The sequence below is a fragment of the Pectinophora gossypiella genome, chromosome 4, assembly GCF_024362695.1.
Source record: "Pectinophora gossypiella chromosome 4, ilPecGoss1.1, whole genome shotgun sequence".
Taxonomy (NCBI): domain Eukaryota; kingdom Metazoa; phylum Arthropoda; class Insecta; order Lepidoptera; family Gelechiidae; genus Pectinophora; species Pectinophora gossypiella.
Genome location: NC_065407.1, coordinates 1125424 through 1146472, shown reverse-complemented (window position 1 = coordinate 1146472; position 21049 = coordinate 1125424). Strand labels below are relative to the sequence as shown.

The 21049-nt window shown below is 39.1% G+C and overlaps 1 protein-coding gene across 2 annotated transcripts; it reads left to right on the top strand.

Moving 5' to 3' along the window:
* Positions 1-15287: 15287 nt before the first annotated feature.
* LOC126366130 (uncharacterized) lies at positions 15288-18611 on the top strand. 2 transcript variants are annotated; one of them, XM_050009075.1, is made up of 2 exons: positions 15288-15739; positions 17545-18611. In XM_050009075.1, exon 2 carries the CDS (start codon positions 17644-17646, stop codon positions 18556-18558), a length of 915 nt encoding a protein of 304 aa, XP_049865032.1. In that variant the 5' UTR covers positions 15288-15739; positions 17545-17643; the 3' UTR covers positions 18559-18611. The 2 variants fall into 2 exon arrangements, with proteins under 2 accessions (XP_049865032.1, XP_049865033.1); XM_050009076.1 differs by having other exon boundaries at positions 15288-15752.
* Positions 18612-21049: the final 2438 nt, after the last annotated feature.

Genomic DNA, 21049 nt, shown 5'->3' with positions numbered 1-21049 from the left:
TACAAAAGTACCTATTCTTCTTCTATTGTGTGGATTGTGAGGTGGATGACCAGCCTCATCAACCCTGGTGTCAGGGTTATTACTGAGCCGCCATAGGCCCCTGACATGACTCATGTAACGACTACGTACTTAGTAAGTAATAGCCGGGACCAACGGCTTAACGTGCTTTCTGAAGCACGGATCATCTTACTTTTGGACTATCAGGTGATCAGCCTGTAATGTCCTAAACAAACTATGGATCACAAAGTGATTTTTGTGATTTGTCCCCACCGGGATTCGAACCCACAACGCTCAACCACGGAGGTCGGAGGAAGTACCTATTGAGAATCAGACGAAAATATTTATTCCGGATATCAGTACTTAGTACCCAATAGCCGTGGTAGCCCAGTTGGTAGAACGCTTGCCTCTCACTTTGAGGTCGCATGTTCGAATCCAGCACAGGCCTAAACCAATGATTGTCGAATTTGTTTTCGAATTCATGTTTGGATCATAAATGATTATCACGTGCTCAGCGGTGAAGGAAAACATCGTGGGGAAATCGACATTCCCGAGAAATGCATTTTCGGAGGTATGTGACTTAACCTGTATTGGGCTGGTTTTCCCTTCGCGGGTTGGAAGGTCAGACAGGCAGTCGCTTCTCTAAAACCGGACCTGTCAAATTTCAGGCTAGGTAAGCAGACCCTGTGAAAAACGGGATAATGCTAGGGAGATAATGTTGAGTACTTACCCAAAATGTGTCACTTTATACAATTTACAAGTCAATTCTATTCTCTAAAGAGCTGGATAATTTATATCAGGGGTTTCTAGGAATTCTAGGATTTGGGCCCGGATGATGGCAATAGACTCGCCCTTGTTACACAAAGCCAGCATTTATCCATAACATCGTTTGAGGTTTACGCGGTTATTATCATAATTAAAACACATATTAATGGGTTCTTACCGCGTTTTAATCAGGGATATGAGACTCCCGATATTTCGACACTGTTGCAAGTGCCTTGATCACGGGATGACTGATGAGATTGGAGTGGAGTAGGTAGATCCTTACTTTTCTACGGGTAGACATATCTGTCTACACTCTTTCTTTGCCGCTTGTTTATATATTTGATATCGGAATAAAATGCGCACAGTGTCGAAATATCGGGAGTCTCATATCCCTGATTTAAACGCGGTAAGAACCCGTTACTATGTGTTTTAAGCATCTATACATGTCTACCTACGCCTTCCGGAGTACACACGTGGTTCTATGTTATGTTATGTTGTATAAAGAGCTAAACAAACATAAGTAATAGAAATATGTTCCCGTTACTCGTAAAAGGATATGAATCAAAACTTTTATCGCGCGAGGGGAGACGTCAATTTGCGAGAAATGCTTTCCCGGTACCTCGAATTACTCCCAAACAAATGTCTGTCACGAGGTTGTTATCAAGTTCATAGGAAATTGTGTACATTGGCGCAAAACTTTCCAACTATAAGAATGAAATAGAGATTTGAGAAAGAAAAAGTGACATCACAATCTTTAAACTTCGCTAACATTTGAAATGCAGCAAGAGGTACTAAGAAATTAAACGTAAGTATTGAAGTTACATCTCTTTTCGAGCAGAAGCAACTAGTTGTCGGATAACGACGTAACATGACACCTCGCTAGGATAATTCTCAGTTCAATAGTTGCTAAGCAACTAATAATGAAGTGCTTGCATCCTGTATGCAGCGAAGCCTTAATTGCCCCGAAGGCGGCGCGAAGGCACGGACGCAGCTGCGCGGAAAAATCATAGATTATTATTAGATGGCTCACGGCAGCGCACGCGACGACACATTCATATTTAAATGTCACATTGCGCATAGAGGAAATGTTAACTCATGTGTATTGCAGCATTTGAAGCGATGTGGCACTGTCCCAGGTTGATCGCAGATTTCAAATAAGTATTTTTACGGAACGGAGCAGGTATATGCGTTTAGGGTGAGAGATGTTTGTGTGTGCGTTTGTGCAAAGAAATGTTACCACCTATCTTTTAAACTAATGATCCGATTTTGAATGGTTTTCAATAACGGCCCCCGACGGATATTCCTCGGTTATGTATTATGGTAAAATTATTATCGCTACATTTAAGTATATCTTCGAGAAACAGACACGTTTGGAAAAAACTGTAAACTAAACATCCATATTCATTGTTTAGGTAAGTACTTAAGTATATCTATTACCGATGTCTCGAGATATCAACTCTTTTTTAGAAAGTATTTTTAAGTCTAATATAATATTTCGTTACTTACATAATAATTCGGTTAAGTCGGGGGTTTTGAGTTATTTTATTCTTTTTCGATGAGATTTTTACCGTCGTGGGTTTTTTCAAAATTTTTAATTTTGCTTAATTTTATTATTATACAATTCCTTTGAATGAAGCGCGATAGTTTCCTTGTTTCACTATGAATGAATCCTTTGCGAATAAAATGATTGATTTGATTTGAAATGAATGTAATTGACAACGGATAAGTCTATAACTATTTACTAAGTTACAATTTTTGTAAATAATTATCAAGTTATTGCTTCTTTATTTGATTTACTTACTTAATATTATGTTTATAAGTACATGATTCTTTAATAAATACGTTTCAGTGTGAAAGGTATATTCTCATCAAATTGGGCGTTTTTTTCCAATTCGTAGCGTGGAAGAGAACTAGGGTAACCAGAGACTATGGAATTCCGTTTGCTTCGATCCTGACACACTTCTCTTGCTTCCTCCATATTCACCAATCGCTTCATACACGCACGCCGGTCAATGTACGTTCTTCTAGGTCCTCCTCTGCCAGCCCTACCACCAAATTTAGCTTTATATACTTCTTCTTGCGGCTTCTTGCTTCTTTTCTTAATCTCTATAGACAATCCTTAAATACGATTGTGTCTTGTACTGTAGCATTGTATAAAGTACATGTAGAACGATAACTCTTCGCCGCGCGCCTGTTTGTGTCGAGCGGCGACCTCACGCCATCTGGGTGTTAGTTTAGTCTTAAATGGCTGAGGAGTAAGGGAGAGAGCATGCGGTCTGTTTCTCGCTCGCACTTACGCATTAGGCGACAAGCGGCCATCATCATTTAAGAGTCACGCTTGTCGTGTGTGTAGCATTCTCCATGCTACTTTTTTAGGGAAAAATAGGGCAGTGGTTTCCCTCTTGCCTTTCGACCGGCAGTACTCTGTCTGACGCGATTCGGATGGCGCCCAGAGTAGTCTGTTTCAAAGCCGTACCAGGACTCCTGTCCTCCACCTCTGAATAGTACTGACAGTTACTTACCTTAGGTAAGAATCAGATTGGAGTATCCGGGTTGTCTCCACCAACCCGCAGTGGAGCAGCGTGGTGGAGTATGCTCCATACCCCCTCCGGTTGATTGAGGGGAGGCCTGTGCCCAGCAGTGGGACGTATATAGGCAGTTTATGTTATCCGGGTTGTGATAAGAGTAGGTGCGAGAGATCTTTACGGTCTGATATGTGAAGTCCTTCAAAGTCACGGATAAAATTTTAAGCTCTTTCAGTGAAATGTTCTACAGTTCACATTTCCGTTATAATTACGTACGTTCACAGAAGTGCGCTTTATACCTAAGTAAAGAAGCCATTATTGCCTGGAAAATACATAATGTGAACACCAATTTCTTTTCGGGATATTATTACTTTCGCGGAAAAGATTTTTGAGAGCTTATGAGTAATAGGAAAACTTAGGGAAGTAGAAAAGCTAGTAAAACAGGGGAGTTGTAAATAAATATATTTTCCGCAAAAAAATGTTGAGGTAATCTGAATTTCAGGTGGGAGGGGAGCATCTGTTCCGCCGCACTCTGGATACTCCATACAAAAATCTCATTTGTATGTGCGAGCGAGACCGAGACCGAGCCCTCGCTCTATCTCCCTTCCTCCTTAGTTTCTTACGGCCATTTAAAACTAACGTAAGATCTAGAGGGGGCCATATCGGCGCGCGCATTTTTTGCCAAGGACCTGCCGCACTACCAAAGCACACCGCGGACACTTCATACAAACAACCTCGATTTACACAGACATGACACATTGACGTTACCGTACATGTGCATCTGTGTGCGTGAAGTCGGGGGGGGGGGGGGGGGGGGTTGAGGCAAACCTAGCTCAGACACTGGTGGGGTGCGGATAGTTGCCGTTCTATACGTAGTATTATTCCTTATTCTATGACCAACGGGTCGTTTACAATAACGACACTACCAAGCCTATTTTGGGCGATAACAATCTTCGCGGGCCGGAGAATTACCTACCAGAAATCAGAATCATTTATTCAACGTAATTATCATGGATAAACTGGTGTTATGGCTGAGGAGAAGAAATGGCAAGAAACTGCAACAGCAACACATCTTTTAAATCAATGAGGGTACATTACATGTTATTTAATAACTAGAGGAACACGTTCAATACCAGATATTTTATCATTTAGGTAATCATTCATCTTATAATAAGCTTTTTTACATAAAGTAATCTTCACGTGAGCTTTAAATTTATTTTCTGACAAATTAAAAATATTATCTGGTATTTTATTGTAAAAACGTATACATAACCCCAAAAAAAAATAAAAATTACTTAGTCTGTAATTTTGAATAGCAATTTTATTTTTATTTCTTGTGTTGTAACTATGCCGTTCACAGTTTCTCGGAAGGAGAGATATTTTTTTAAGTACATACATAATGTTTTCATACCATTCTTTAGTGGTATCTTTATTCTATGGTTCTGCTGCGAGCACCTAGTTCGCCTTAAGCCTCTCCGCAACGTCGGTGTACTGCGGTTACACTTGTACACTACTTAGAATTGAATTTTACAAAAGCCAGTAAGCGTTTCTGTTCGTTCCCCTTTTACAATTTTCTAATGGCTGAAAACAGAGAGAAATAATCGTAATAAACGAAAACATTCACAAGTTGAACAATATTACAGTCTGTCGACCGCAAGGTGAGTACCGTTTCATCGGTACACAATCAAAACGAGCTACAAATTACAAAGACTAAAGGGATCCTCTCTTAAATTTTTCAACTACAACACAAAGGGATAAAAATGTTCGTTGCAATTTCGCGGAGAGTCAGACTCAATCCCGTGCCGCTCCGGGGAGCTAAACCGAATTTATGGTTTGAAAATTAAACTTAAATTGGATATTGCCGAGTTATTTTTAAGCATTTGCATTTAGCGATTAATTACGCTGTGATAAATTTCATGGTAATTTAATAGAGGGCGAAGGAAATTTTCTCATCTTCCGTCGGTTTGGTGTACGCGTTACGTTTATATTTCCATAACGATTTTATCTTATTTCGGAGCTGTACAGTGTTTTCGCACTTGTTACGTCGGCAACGGAAAGAGAAAGATTGAAGCGAAGGAAATGAAGGGGAGGAAAAAAAACTCATTTTTTTATATCTCTATTAATCAGATTTCTTATATTCATAGGCTGATAAAACAAAACAAACAAAATACAAGAGTAAGAGAAAACAAGAGAGAAAGTAGAGTGAGAGAAGTAGGAAATTACAAATACAAATGGGTGAATATCAAAATATCAAGTTTGGTGGCGAACTTCATATTATTTTTTCGTGAAAAATTGGGTTCCGACATCCTTTCGGATCCTTTTGGATCCTTTTTCATGTCGGAACCCAGGATCCTTTTGGATCCTTTTTCATGTCGGAACCCAATTTTTCACGAAAAAATAATATGAAAATTCGCCACCAAACTTGGCACATTTTGATATTTTGATATTCTTTAAAAAGAAATTATTACAAAAATACTCTTAACATGTACCTAACATGGCATATGGCGGTCTTATCGCTTAAAGCGATTTCTTCCAGAGAACCATAAGGTGAGAAAAAATGTAAAAATACAATACAATACAATGCTGATTACTGTGGATATTGACTGAAAATCCCACTCTAGGCAAGGCCTGTTTTGTTTAGATACATAACATAACATTTCATGACTATATGCCAATTGGGGTAATCAGAGGTACATCCATCGTAAGATGAACTAAGTACTCACGCCTCGTCGAGCTTTCTGCTAGACCAACGTGATAAGTGGTAAGCTGTATTGCCGTTTGTAATGGATATATGTATATGGAAACAATGAAAAAAAAAATCTATGCTATCTGATGCTCGTAACAATGGTCGGGATATTTTACCAGCAGTCATTATTTTTTTACAGTACCTATTGTTGATAAACTATCGCCTATCTGCATTCTATGGGATAAATATCCGCTAACATGAAACACGAAACAGTAGGACTAGAGCCCTGTGCTGGGAGGTTTTCTGGCCACGTCTTTCCCTCAGCGTTATTGATTCCGATGTGGTAGTAGTTTTACAGCTAGTTACATAATATGTAATTTAATTTTTGACGTTCCTAAAGCGCTAACTTTGTAAGCCAATTTCGTAGAATAAATATTTTTTTGAATTTTAAAACATGTAGGTACCAATACTACTGTCCGCCAGATAGACGAAGGATTTTGGACACGCAATCAAAAACTATCAACAAGTGGTGAAACGATTACGTTCACTTTAGAAGTGGACGAAAACATTGTGAGGAGACCCACATTCCCGAGAAATGCGTTTCGGAGGTATCACATTAACCACAAAATCCATCATTTCTCATCATCATCTTCTTATCGTGTGGGCTGTACGGTGAAATACCAACCTCATCAACCCTGGTGTCAAGGTTATTACTGAGCCGCCAAAGACCCCTGACGTGGCTCATGTAACGACCACATACTTACATCAGTAAGTAGTAACCGGGACCAACGGCTTAACATGCCTTCCGAAGCACGGATCATCTTACTTTCGGACAATCGGGTGATCAGCCTGTACTGTCCTAAGCAAACTAGGGATCACAAAGTGATATTTGTGATATGTCCCCACCGGGATTTGAACGGGTTCAAATCCTCCGGATCGTGAGCCCAATGCTCAACCACTGGACCACGGAGGCCGTTAGTATTATTTTCATCATATATTATTATCATCATCAGTCATCACACATCATCCTCCATCACTTCGTCACTTACCATTAAGTAAGATTATCTTTTGAGAACTTTTACTAACGCAATCAGAACCTCAAAGTTCTGATGTGGTCCCTCAATGAGCACGCATTTTAACCTGCTTTTGGTGTGCCGAACCCTTAAGCGTAGAGACAATCTCGAGAAACTCGTGGATTTTCCGAATTTGAACCGCTAAAAATACATAGTTCAAGAGCCGTGAAAATTTAGCCGCCGCGGGAAAAGAATGGGGGAAAAAGGAAAACTGTTGAGATTACTTTTGTACACCGTGTTGACATTGCAGGCTTTTATCACCCTTTTGTAGGGGAGAAATCTCTGACACATATTTAAATAGGCAAACAATACAGCCTTGAGAACAAATAGAAAATAGAATGGGGAGCAAAAACTGATTGGTGTCGGTGTCTAGAAATGGTTGGTAACGTAATTTTATATCCCAACTTCTGACGGGGTTGTTGCGTTCTACAATTTAGTTATAGATTTTTTCAGTGACTTGACATTTAATGTGGTGTATTGCTGTAATTGGCTATGTTGGGATTGGCATATCTTTAGACATAAAAAAGGAATAAAAAAAAAAAATTACCGACTTCAAAATCTGTCAAATAAAAATTAAGAAATAACCTGAGGAAATAACATTTTGTTGAATACAATAATAGAATCTATATTCTGAAATAGGGTAAAAGTGTTGACAAAATTGTAAAAAGGGATAATTTCGCTTTATTCGACGCACCGTTGTTGCTCTTATACATTTTCTATTCAAAAATTTCAATGGGACCGGAAAATCCGATGGATAGCTGATCCGAGAATAGCGGCTAGTTCCACGGCATAATACCTCTTCAGAGGGTATAGAAATTGTGAAAGCCTCGTATTACAAAAATGATTTTCGCGAAACAACCGCCGAACAAATCTCGTTGTACAAACGAGTACGCCGAGCCGGGAAGATGACACGCCATATTTTAAGTATCGGAGGAAAGTCGACACGGAGGCGACTGGCACCGGCACTGTACCCCTATAGGGGGGGGGGGGGGGGCAGGGGCGCCCACACCCCTCTTTATTGATATTACGGTCGGCGCATTAACCACTCCGCGCGTTGTGTATTGGCTTCCACACGAGACCCACTACAATAAAACTAGGATAGTGGATCGTGCGTTAGAATAAAAACAGCTTTGTTAAATCCTCTCTTAAGGCCCTCCCTTCTGAACGATTTCGTTTGCCTCACAGATATTGTATGGGACGTTTAGTTAATAATTTTATCCGTGCTGTTATATTCACTTTATTTTCACAGTAAAGAATATGCACAAAGGATAAAGGCCACATCTTTTTATAAAATACGGGATATTTTCTTGATTGTAAGTCGATATTCAAAGCGCCTGGCGCACGAGGACGGGTGGGAGCAGCGAGGCGCACGCGGCCATTGTCGCCGGACCACGCAATAATGAAAGAGCTTCTCCATTACGGATAAAAGCTTATATGCGACGTTCACCGTTTGCCGCCTGTAATTGTGTCCGGTTCATCCCGAGCACTTAAGATCGCACCGTTCTTTAGCCGCAAGCAAACGACGTCGAAACGCTTTAATTTAGTTAGAATCCCTCACAAACAGCACTGCAATCTATCACAGCGCACGTCAAGCGAAGTGTGTCTGCGGGTAGAAGCATTTCCTTAGTTCTCTGTTCCGGCCATCGGGGATAAAAGTTTGCATTGCCGTCGCCGGACCGCGGCCTCCGCAAGTGCCGAACTTTCCAACACTTTAATTAGTATTTGCTCCTTTACTGCGCTTATTAAGTCACGAATGTTGCAGCCTACAGACATGCCTAGCCTACACTCTTCTCCAATGTTCACAATAAACGAAGAAAAAGAAAATACTTTTTCACAACCCATAAAACAAAAGTTCGCCGGAAGTATGTAAAGTATTTCACCGATTGATTTAATTACAGCGAAGTATTTGGCGTACGGAATAATTTTAGTAGGCTGTTAATGGTTTTTATGAAATATTTCTTTTTAATTTGTGAAGTTTCACTCAGCGCAGGTGTAGGTTCTACCTAAAAATTAAATTCCATTGTCTTTAACAGTAAGTAGTTTATGTAAACTTGATATTCCAACTTTACCCGTTAGAAGTTCTTTGCAGAACATTTTGCAAAATGCTTCCTTTAAGACTGTAATATTGTTATGAAAGTAGAAAATACGCTTCAATATAAAGTTGAGAGCAGACTACAACCTATTCGGGATTTACGTGTAAAGCCGTTCTCAATAGATGGCGTCGGGTAATAAGCCTCGTGGGCTATTACGAGAAGGTTGGAAGAAATTCGTATCATGCCGACTGCCGAGTACCGTGCAGCTATTATACCTGGGAACGGTTGCATCGGACAATCCCAATCGATTAGAAATACCGTCTGCCCGCAAATTGCAACAATTGTCGCGTGAGAGGTGTTGGAACACGTATGATTGTCAATATATGCGACAGGGAAAATTAAAATCCTTCTATGGTGTGGGTTGTGAGGTGGATTACCAACCTCAATTCCGTTGAAACTTTGGTAACTTGTCTTGAGTTTTAAAGTTAAATTGTTCCACAGTTATATAACGTATATCTTACAAGAGTAGATAAAAAAAACCGATAAAGTTTTCACGCATCATAGGCGGAACTGCCAAGAATGAAATTGCGTCGCGTCTTTCCGAAGCTTTGTATTTATTAAAGACATTATTATAATATTATAATTATAACAGCCTCTGTGGACTAGTGGTCAAAGCATTGCGCTCCGGATCTGGATGTCCGGGTTCGATTACCGATGGGAACATTGTCGAAATCACTTTGTGACTGTCCTTTATTTGGTAAGAACATTGCAGGCTGGAATCACCTGATTATCCGATAAGTAAGATGATTCCGTCTGAGGGCACGTTGAGCCGTTGGTCCCAGTTATTAGCCGTAAAACACGTCCACCAACCTGCAGTGGAGCAGCGTGGTGAAGTACCTATGCTCCACACCCCTTCCGGTTGATTGATGGGAGGTCTGTGCCCAGTGGGACGCATATAAGCTGTTTATGTTACATAAAAAACCGACATCCTGAAGGATGTTATGCTGTATGAAGACTTTAAAAACTTAATTTAATAAAGCTTAATTTTTATTTTGACATTGATGTTTTTTGTATGTCGAAATATGGACACTGTGATGTCCGAATTAAAGAACATTTATTATTTGCATCAGTAATGTATGTCGTTTCCATATCTTGAGCCTATGGAGTCCCGGACTTTTGGAAGCCAACACCACCTTAAGACAATTTAATCTAAATGTTGTGTGACAACAATCGACGATTATCCCTGTATTATTATTATTTAGGTACTCGATGCACATTTAAATAAGTGTGGGCATTTTCAGTGTGTTTGCGTAATAATTCCTGCGTCATATTTGGGAATATTCGCTTCATTGCACTGTGTAAAATGTTTGTTAAATAACTCTTCGAAATTCACTCGTAGATCGTATGAAACAGTTGTTACTGGGCGACTATCAATTTCAATTGTTTTGCAATACGCAATCGAGTATTTTGGCAATTTTTGTTTGCGAACGGCTGTTCCAAATAGTTCTTCTTCAATAATTGTATTTCGGTTTACATTACATTCCATGCATACACAAATTCACGACCATAATCCTTAATGGGGTCGACAGAGCCACAAGTAATCAAAGACATTAATGATACTGATGTTATTATTTGAAAAGCTTCCTTCTCTCTTTTAAACTTCTATTTGGTTGTGCCCGAAAGGGTCTGTGATGTGAAACTCATATGTAACTTACCAACTTGTGCACCATCATAGTATGCAAATAAAGAACATTGAAAATTGACTACTTGCAGCCACTGATGTGAACTTTACATTACACTGTTAGCCCAAAATAATGCGTTTGAATGGATATTTTTTATTATGCTCAGGCAAGTAATTAGAGAAAATTTAAGAAAAATGTTCAAAGTTTCGTTACAAAAAAAATACTTTTGCGATTAAAAACTTATTTGCAGCAACCTAATCGCGACCTACCCGTGTGACAAAAAAAAAACAAATAGGTACTTAAATGTAAAACTGTCGTCTCTATATACAGGTGTTAGTGACACCGTAACGAAAACTTTGGGATGATTCTGAGTTGATATCAAGTGGAATTTTCCATCGCAAAAGTACTTATGGAACAGAAAATAATTAAAAAATCAGTAATAAAAAAAACATGAATTTTCCGACAGGAAATACCACTTGATATCAACTCTGAATCATCCCCTTCAGTATTTGTTACGATGTCACTAACACCCTGTATATGGACACGACAGTTTTTTATCGGCAAAAATATGTTCTTGCGATTACAAACTTATTTGCAGTTGGTAAACTAATCAGCGTCCTATGTCGATGTACAAATAGTCAACGTCAAAGTCAAAGCTTCGGAACTCTCAGTACGCGAGTCAGACCTTCACTTCACCGCCTTTTTTGGCTTCTAGAACCTGTTATTTCCAGGTGTCGGGTAAGTAAGCAAGACTTCTGTACTGGCTACTCGCAGCCCTTAATTCTCACGAGGCTAATCTCATTGGTAATGGCGTGGTGTTATTCTAAACGGACCACTCCTTTATCAGACCCTCAGATTTCGTTTTAAACGTACTAATCAACTCTACGAAAACGGCGAAGCAAAAGGAGAGTTATGTGTTTGCGCGCTATGTATGTATATAGTACCTGTACTGTCTGTTTTCTTTGTGTGTTTCTTTCTGTGTTCTAATGTGTACAAATAAATAAATAAATAGTCCTTCCTAACTTCTAAACCACAAAGATATAGTTAGTGATGTTTCGAAGATAGCCAGTGTATGCCAATCTGTCCTTAGCTAAGGTCCTAAGGGTAAGTGTTTACTTACCGCGGCATATGACCACGGTGTAAGCAGCAAATAGTTTATTGCACACTTAGGAAAAACAGAAATAAAGAGAGTACAATAAGCGGCCTTTTTGCTAGATAGAAATCTCAGACAACCTTTGGATATAGGAGATATATAGGTAACCCGCTAGGCGACCGCGCGGCGAGGTGGTGTTCGTGTGTTAGGGCATCAGCGGATTGCATACCAGTCCATGTGACTTTAAAACAAAAAAATAAAGAAAATGGTCTTCTATTGTGTGGGTTGTGAGGTGGATGCCCAACCTCAGCAACCCTGGTGGCAGGGTCATTATTGAGCCGCTATAGACTGCCCCTGGAAAAAATATCCCTAAAAAGTAGCATGGAAAATGCTGCACCGACAAGAGCGTGGCTCTTAAATTGATGATGATGATAGACATGGATCATGTAACGACTACGTATTTACATGAGTAAGTAGTAATCGGAACCAACGGCTGAACGAAACTTTCGAAGCACGGATCATCTTACTTTCGGTCAATCGGGTTATCAGCGTGATTTTTGTAATTCCCACCGGTATTCGAACCCGGGACCTCCGGATCGTGAGCCCAATGCTCAAAAAAAATGTTGAAAATGAAAAAAAAAGAAAAAAATGACGAATGAAATGTGAATGATATAATGAAATGATGTATATGTGTGTCGCAGGTTTTACCTAAATAAACTTTTTTATTATTTATTTTTTTAACCACTGGACCACGGAGATCCTTATATTTTTTTTTCAAAATCGCGAATCTCGTCTGTGCGCGGTGTCGTATGATAATCGCCTTCTTCACCGAGGTCCCCTCTGTCATTAAAATGACGACACAATCAGTGCGTTTCATCTGCCCTTTCAATTCCTCAACTGCACGATTAAATCAAAACGTGACTAATTGCTACAGAACTAACTTCATAAATACGAACTGATGCCCAGTGGAATTCCATACGGAAACTCATGTTCGTAACACTCGTACCTAATCCCACCGGGGGTAGGCAGTTCCAAATAGACAAAGTGTTTCGCTGCTCGGAAAGTACCTTCTTGCTTTTTTTGTAAAGCGGCAGAAATACAAAAAACATACATACACATACATAAACTCACGCCTATTTCCCACTGGGGTAAGCAGATACTATAGAATTCCATTTGCTTCGATCCTGACACACTTCTCTTGCTTCCTCCAAATTCAAAAAAAAAAGCGCAGCGTAAAGTGTAGAAAATCCATTAATAACGCTTTATTACTTTTATTTTTTTGCCAAGACAAAAGAAAACGCAAACAAGAGCCGTGGTAGCCCAGGTTCAAATCCCAGTACGGGCCTAAACCAATGATATTCGAATTCATATTTGGACTATAAATAATTATCACGTGCTCAGCGGTGAAGGAAACCGTCGCGTCGTAAGGAAAACCACATCCCCGAGAACTTAACCTATCCTGTATTGGGCTGGTTTTCTGTGTAAGGTCAGACAGGCAGTCGCTTGTGTAAAAACACCGGACCTGTCAAATCTTCAGGTTAGGTAAGCGGACCCTGTGAGGAACGGGATAGCGCTAGGGAGATGAGTGACCTAGTCAGTGTATATGTCGTGGCCTGAGACGGAGTTATTTTTGAATTTTTCGGCTCGTCTTTTTGTGGCAACTGGCGATCCAAGAGCTAGCAGCTTTTTTGCGCAGGGAATAGACCTAGCAGTTCAGAGGGGACATGCTGTCAGCGTTTTGGGCGCTCTGCTTTAGTGTGGAAGAAGAAGAACTATTCTATTTATAATAAGCTGGTGTTGTTTTTATTGTCATATTTTTACGTATTTATATCTGAATAATACATCGTAATGTGTGTATGTATGTATATCGGAAGAGGCGAGTCACAGGGACTGTAACCTGGAAACTCACAGAGGGCAGTAGTAACTGTCAATACTATTCAGAGGCGGAGGATAGGAGTCCTACTACGGCTTTGAAATAGACTACTCTGGGCGCCATCCCACTCGCGTCAGTCTGAGTACTGCGGAGCAGAAGGCAAGAGGGAAACCAATGCTCTATTTTTCCCTAAAAAGTTGCATGTAGGATGCTACACCGCCAAGAGCGTGGCTCTGAAATTAGTGATGATGATGATCCGAATACTTCATTAAATGAATCAATTAATTAATTGAAATATATCGAGGTATTGTTGATGAAAAACACATAAGAATGTGATTTGATGTAACTTGTACCGTCCGTTCTTTCATTGTGTATGCTTGAAAAAGTAGAATTTGGTGATACTTACTATTTTTATGCACTGTAGTCTGCAATGTACCTAACCTGAATTCATGCAATAAACGTTTATTATGTTTCGCAGCTTCATTCTTAGCGATTTATCGTTTACTTGTTGTAGTAACGTCCCCACGCACCAGCCTTGCACGAATATTTAGAGCTAATTTGTGTTTTATTCTTTATTTTGCTCATTTTAAAAACTTTAAAATGGCAACACTAATCCTTACCCTGCCACTCGTACTCATCGTTCGTTCTCGTCATTCGTCGTGTTCATGCCGAAGCCTTCGCACGTCCGCTCAAACAAGGAACTTATTTCTTTCAACATGGGGAAAAGACGTCGTGCACGTGACAGTGAAGATGAAATTAGGCAAGAAATTAGAAGATTGAAAGAAAAAATGGAAGAAAGGACAAAAAAGAGGAGAAAAAATTATATCATCTATTCTTCAGATGAAGGTAGATTATACCTACATAATTATTTATTTATTTCCTGTGTGATGCGAGTAACTTTCAGGGTTATCTCTGTCACAGCAAAAATGATGCGAGTTTACCAAAAGGGTTCTCTCTGTCATGCAAGCTTTTAAGGAACTTTATTTCTTTTTTGCAGACTCCGATGTCTCAAATGATTCTATGCATTATGATGACGTAATGCCAGTACGGTCATGGTCACGTGATGCATCGCCCGCGGCCGTTGAACGTGTTTCTTCGTGTGGCAACGAACTCCGACAAACCACGCCGCTAAACCCTGCTCCTGGGCCGTCTTCAGCTCCAGATCCACTGCCGGTGCCTTTCACCGAGGAATCACAAGATAAGTCGCTAGATGATGACATTCTTTGCCTTCTGGGTGATGCTCCCATGCCCGAAACAATTCATGGAAAAAATGTGCACAAGGATATCGCGAGTAGATGGCAAGAGATTCTGAATAGGGGTTTACCAAAAGAAACAAAAGATAAACTTTTAAAAGAGTATTTGGTGCCTGCAAATTGCGATTTCCTGGTACCTCCAACCTTAAACCCGGAAATTAAAGCCGCTTTAGGGGAGCTTATGATTAAACGGGATTATGTATTGTCCGAAAAACAGAAACAAATAGGTGTAGCTTTAGCTGCGTTAGCTCAGGTCACAGAACTATTAGTTTCAAAAGAAACTTCTGTGCAGAAAATTCTGAAACCACTTAGTGATGCAAGTCGCCTTTTATGCGATGCTCACTTTGCAGAAACAAAAACACGAAGAAATTTCGTTATTTCCGCTATTAAACCCGAAATGAAGGACACATTAGTTCAGAGTGCAAGAACTAACTTTCTATTCGGAGACAACGTAGGTGAAAAGTTAAAGACAGCAACAACAATCCAAAAATCAGGAGAAAATTTGAGACCTCAGCAAAAACCTAAATTCCACAAAAGCAATTTTATCAACAGAAATAATTCTAAACCCAGGTTAAACCAGAAAGCCCTGCATCCGAAAGCTGCGGGAAGAACCGATGCGGGGCGAGGTCGCTTTACAACAAATCGGACCCGCACGTACGAAACCACTCGCCACAGCAACAACGACCGCTCGCCGTCGCCACGACGCCTTCGCAGTCGCCCTACTGCTCGGACCCGCAGGGATTAATAGCCGATTACGAGGTACAGTACGCAGGTCGGTTACAACACCTTTTATCAGAATGGATGAAAATTACGGACGATCCTATAGTACTTTCGTGGATTAAAGGATATACAATTCCATTTATTTGTAATCCAGCACAAGAAGTAACACCCAATGTTTATCCAAAATCTAAGCAAGAAGCACTAGATTTCGATTTATCTATACAAAAACTATTATCGATTCAAGCTATTTCACAGTGCAAACACGAACCCAATGAGTTTATATCAAGTGTGTTTTTAGTTCCAAAACCAGACGGTTCAAAACGTTTCATTCTAAATTTAAAGAATCTAAATAAATTTGTAAGAACATCACATTTTAAAATGGAAGATTATCGAACCGCAGCAAAATTGATAACACCGGACTGTTTTATGGCATCAATAGATTTAAAAGACGCTTATTTATTAGTAAATATACACAAATCACAAAGAAAATATCTTCGCTTTATGTACAAAGATGAACTTTATGAGTTTAATTGCCTTCCGTTTGGTCTGTGTACTGCACCTTTTTTGTTTACAAAACTTATGAAACCTGTTATGGAACATTTAAGATCACAAGGGCATACATCTGTTATCTATTTGGATGACATATTTTGTATTGAAAGAACTTACCAAGAATGTCTTATGAATATCACAGTCACAATTTCCTTATTGCAATCACTAGGATTCATTATAAATTAAAAAAAAAGCTGCTTAACTCCGAAAACAGAATGCAAATTCCTCGGGTTTGTTTTTGATTCTAAAAATATGGTTTTAAAACTACCCGTAAGCAAAAGAGAAAAAATAAAGGAAAATTTAAAACGGTTTGCCACACTTAAAAAATGTAAACTTCGTGAATTTTCTAGGCTTATAGGTTTATTAATATCAGTTTGCCCAGCAATACAATATTCTTATTTATACACAAAAAGTTTTGAACGTCATAAATATTTATGTCTCCTTAATAATGATAGTTATGAGCAGACAATACATATACCGAGTAAACTGAGAGTTGACATGAAATGGTGGATAGACAATATCGACACGAATGTTTCTCCGTTCCGATTTAATGACTACCGTTTGGAAATATTTTCGGATGCGTCTAACACCGGTTGGGGTGCATTCTCTAACGGTGAAAAGTCGTTTGGGTATTGGAAAAATGATGAACGTTCTTTGCATATTAACGAATTGGAGCTAAGGGCAGCTTTTTTCGCATTAAAAACGTTTGCTGATAATTTGTGTGACTGTGAAATTCTTTTAAGAATCGATAATGTTACGGCTATTTCTTGTATTAATAAAATGGGAAGTGTACAATATTCACACCTACATAAAATTGTAAAAGAGATGTGGCAATGGTGTGAAAAGCGTAAAATAATAATTTTTGCGTCTTATATAAACACTAACGACAACTGTGAAGCAGATTTTCTTTCCCGGAAAAAGTTTCAAGACACTGAGTGGGAATTGGCCGACTATGCGTTTGGAAAAATTGTTCAAACATTTGGGATTCCTGAAGTTGATTTGTTTGCAAGCAGATGCAATGCAAAATGTTCCTTTTATGTCACATGGAAAAATGATCCAGATGCATGGACGGTCGATGCCTTTACGGTTTGTTGGGAGAATATTTATTTTTACGCTTTTCCACCATTTGCGTTAATTTTAAAAATGCTACAAAAAATTGTATATGACAAGGCAGAGGGTATAGTTGTAGTACCATATTGGCCTACACAGCCGTGGTTTCCCTTATTTAAAAAGCTAATGATTTCAGAATCGTTGTACTTTGAACCTAGTCCTTATCTATTGATTTCTCCTTTCAGGATACTCCACAACCTACATCAGAGTCTTCAGTTAGTTGCCGTGAAGTTGTCCGGCAAGCGTTAATTAAGAAATCATTATCTTATAAATCAATTGACATAATGCTTAATTCACTTTCAGACAATACATATAAACAGTACGACTGTTGTATCAGGGCATGGGTTAGGTATTGTAATATTCATAATTATGATTACGACAATTCCTCTGTTCATATTATCATTGCTTTTTTAACGGAAGTTTTTGAAAGTGGAGCACAATATGGCACAATAAACTCTTACAAGTCTGCCTTGTGTTTACTATTAGGTCATAATTTATTAAATAATAATGATGTCTGTCGTTTCATGAAGGGAGTTTTCAGGCTGAGACCTACAAAACCTAAATATGATCTTACTTGGGACCCAGCTGTTGTCTTAAATTATTTAGCGCTACAATGGCCTAATGAAGACCTCAGCCTGGAAAATCTCTCCAAGAAAACACTGACTTTACTGGCGCTGGTAACTGCTCATCGTGTACAAACGTTTTCATTGATTAAAATCTCAAATATAGACCTGTCAAACTTACATCAAATTATCATCAAAATACCCGATTTAATAAAAACGTCAAAGCCTAATTCTTTTCAGCCTGTTCTTAAATTACCGTATTATAATGATAGACCAGAAATATGTCCCGCAAGATGTATAAAAGAATATATAAATAAAACAAGTTGTTTACGCAGTAACAATAATGATAATTTATTTATTAGTTACAGACGGCCACACAGCAAAATATCTGCTCAGAGACTTAGTCACTGGGTAAGAGATTGTTTAAAAAATAGTGGTGTAGATACTTCTGTTTTTAGTGCTCATAGTACACGTCATGCATCAACTTCAGCGGCCGGAAAACTTGGTGTTTCTATAGAAACGATTAAAAAGACTGCTGGATGGAGCCAGTCTTCTCTTGTATTTGCACGTTTTTATAATAGAAATATAAATGTAAATAATGATGATTTTGCACGAGCTGTATTATCTTCCATTTAGATAAATGTCAACATTTTTGTAATTTATAAATTAAATAATTTATGTTACTATCATGTGTGATTTAATTTTACATTTTACGGGAGGCTCTAAACAGCCTACAACAAGTAAACGATAAATCGCTAAGAATGAAGCTGCGAAACATAATTAAAGATTAAACGAACTTACCTGTAAGTGAAGTTCAATCATAATTATGTGAGCAGCTTCATTCGATGCGATTTATATACACCCACCCTTACTCATCTAATATCATGCACACATTTCATGCTCCCATCCCCTAGGTACCTATTGAAAATGTAAAATAAACAATATTTAAACTAAATGACGAGAACGAACGATGAGTACGAGTGGCAGGGTAAGGATTAGTGTTGCCATTTTAAAGTTTTTAAAATGAGCAAAATAAAGAATAAAACACAAATTAGCTCTAAATATTCGTGCAAGGCTGGTGCGTGGGGACGTTACTACAACAAGTAAACGATAAATCGCATCGAATGAAGCTGCTCACATAATTATGATTGAACTTCACTTACAGGTAAGTTCGTTTAATCTTTAATTATTATTATTATTATTATTTATCAAAAAGACGCTTAAGTGATTTTCACTTCTTCTTCTCGTCGTTTCGATGGCATTCTTTTTTCAAATGGTTTTATCTATAGGGCGACGACTATAGCTATTGTGATGGTAAAGGCTCTACGCGGCGCGTCGCGTGGTGTATTATTGGCCACATATTTGCGGGCACCGTCCGGCTCGCTTACTGAACAAACTAATCTGAAAATTACACGATGTTCACCCCCTTTCGCCGCCCACCGCACCCTCACGCCCCTGAGCGGTGAACTGTACGAAACATTGACAAAACACCCCGTTACAATTACCTCGTCATGTGATAAACCTGTTCTATACATGCATAAACTTACGCACCATTGGAGTGGGCAGAGCTGCAAATACACTGTCAGAAAATAGCTGGTCTTTGTACATTTTGGAAGCAGTAGCTCTGTAGCCCTCTCTGCCTTTATTAGCTCGACGGTATTGGTGGTCTAGACAATTATTTGGCAAGAAATAAAAATCTAGAATAGCTCCTAAAGTACAGCTCTTACAGAAGAGCCACCATAGGGACAATTAATCTACATCAAATGACCTTTCAAATGACATATGGCTCGTCGGTAGTGCTGGTCTAGACCAGAATCTCCATCCTCTTTTATCAGCCTGTGTTTTGACAACGAAGCCTCAAATGAATATTTACAATGGACAAGATTCTTTGTGATGTAACAGAGGGCGAGCCTATTGCATTATTTGCCTATGCTTTACTTGTCTAATAAAAAAGGGTTATTAAATCCAATAAAAGTTCACACAAAGTATGATATCCTTAGCGGTCGGTCGGGACATTAATTTGAAGCAAGCAATAAACGAGGCAGCGCGATGTCTTCACCACGCGCGGCGGCGGCGGCGCGACGCTCTTAAACGTCTCTATAAATTTCCCAATAAAAACTCACCACCCAGCGCCCACGGCAAAATAAACCTTCTCCGAACCGAATAAAACAGATTGTCGACCTCCAACTACCTGAGCGAGATGTGCACTTTCGTAAATGACGGTAAACGAGGAAATAATTTACTTTGATATGATTCTCCTTCCGTGCCGCGCGGTCAGGCGAAACGATAACTTAACGCCTGCGGAGAGTGTTCTAAACCGAGTGGCTGGTGCTGAGCTAAACGCAATTTTTGGCAATTGATTTTAGCTAGAAGATTAACGCTGTGGCTTTGACCTGACTGTCATAAAATGTAAACGAGCCTTATTCAATTAAAGGCGACATTATACCGATATCAGTCAACTGATTGAAAGGGCCACGACTAGCCTTTGTATAGATATAAATCAATGTTGTAGTGAACTGTAGCGCCTGTTTTGGCGTGACTCTTTGTAGATGTGGTGCACATGGAAGTAGCTACTTAACCGGACAAATAGGAGAGGTTCAGGGCTTCGTTCAATTTGTAAGAATCAATTGACCCTAGAAGGCCTTCTGATTTAGCACGAAATCATGTTATTTCAGACAATTACGTGAATTCCGCCTGCGTGCTAAGCAAACTAAGGACAGTCTCATCAAGTGATGTTTTATGTTCTCGCTGGGAATTGCACTTAGGACCTCCGTATCGTGAGTCCACCACTCTAACCACTGAACCACAAGTGGTCACGGGCTCTTGGAATCGATAACAGTTTGGCAGAAGTCATGATATTACAATATAATATATTAGTCACTTCACTTTATACATAGTAAACTATTTTTAACTGGTCGACACGTGATTCAATGTTCATCACTAATTTATGAGCCACGCTCCTGGGTGTAGCATTCTCCATGCTACTTTAAATATCAAATAAGGTAACAGCAAAATTACCTTATTAAAACCCTACCTACCTATTAACTTTATTCATTATCTCCCTAGCATTATTCCGTTTTCACGGGGTCCGCTTACCTAACCTGAAGCTTTTTTTTTTTTTAATTAG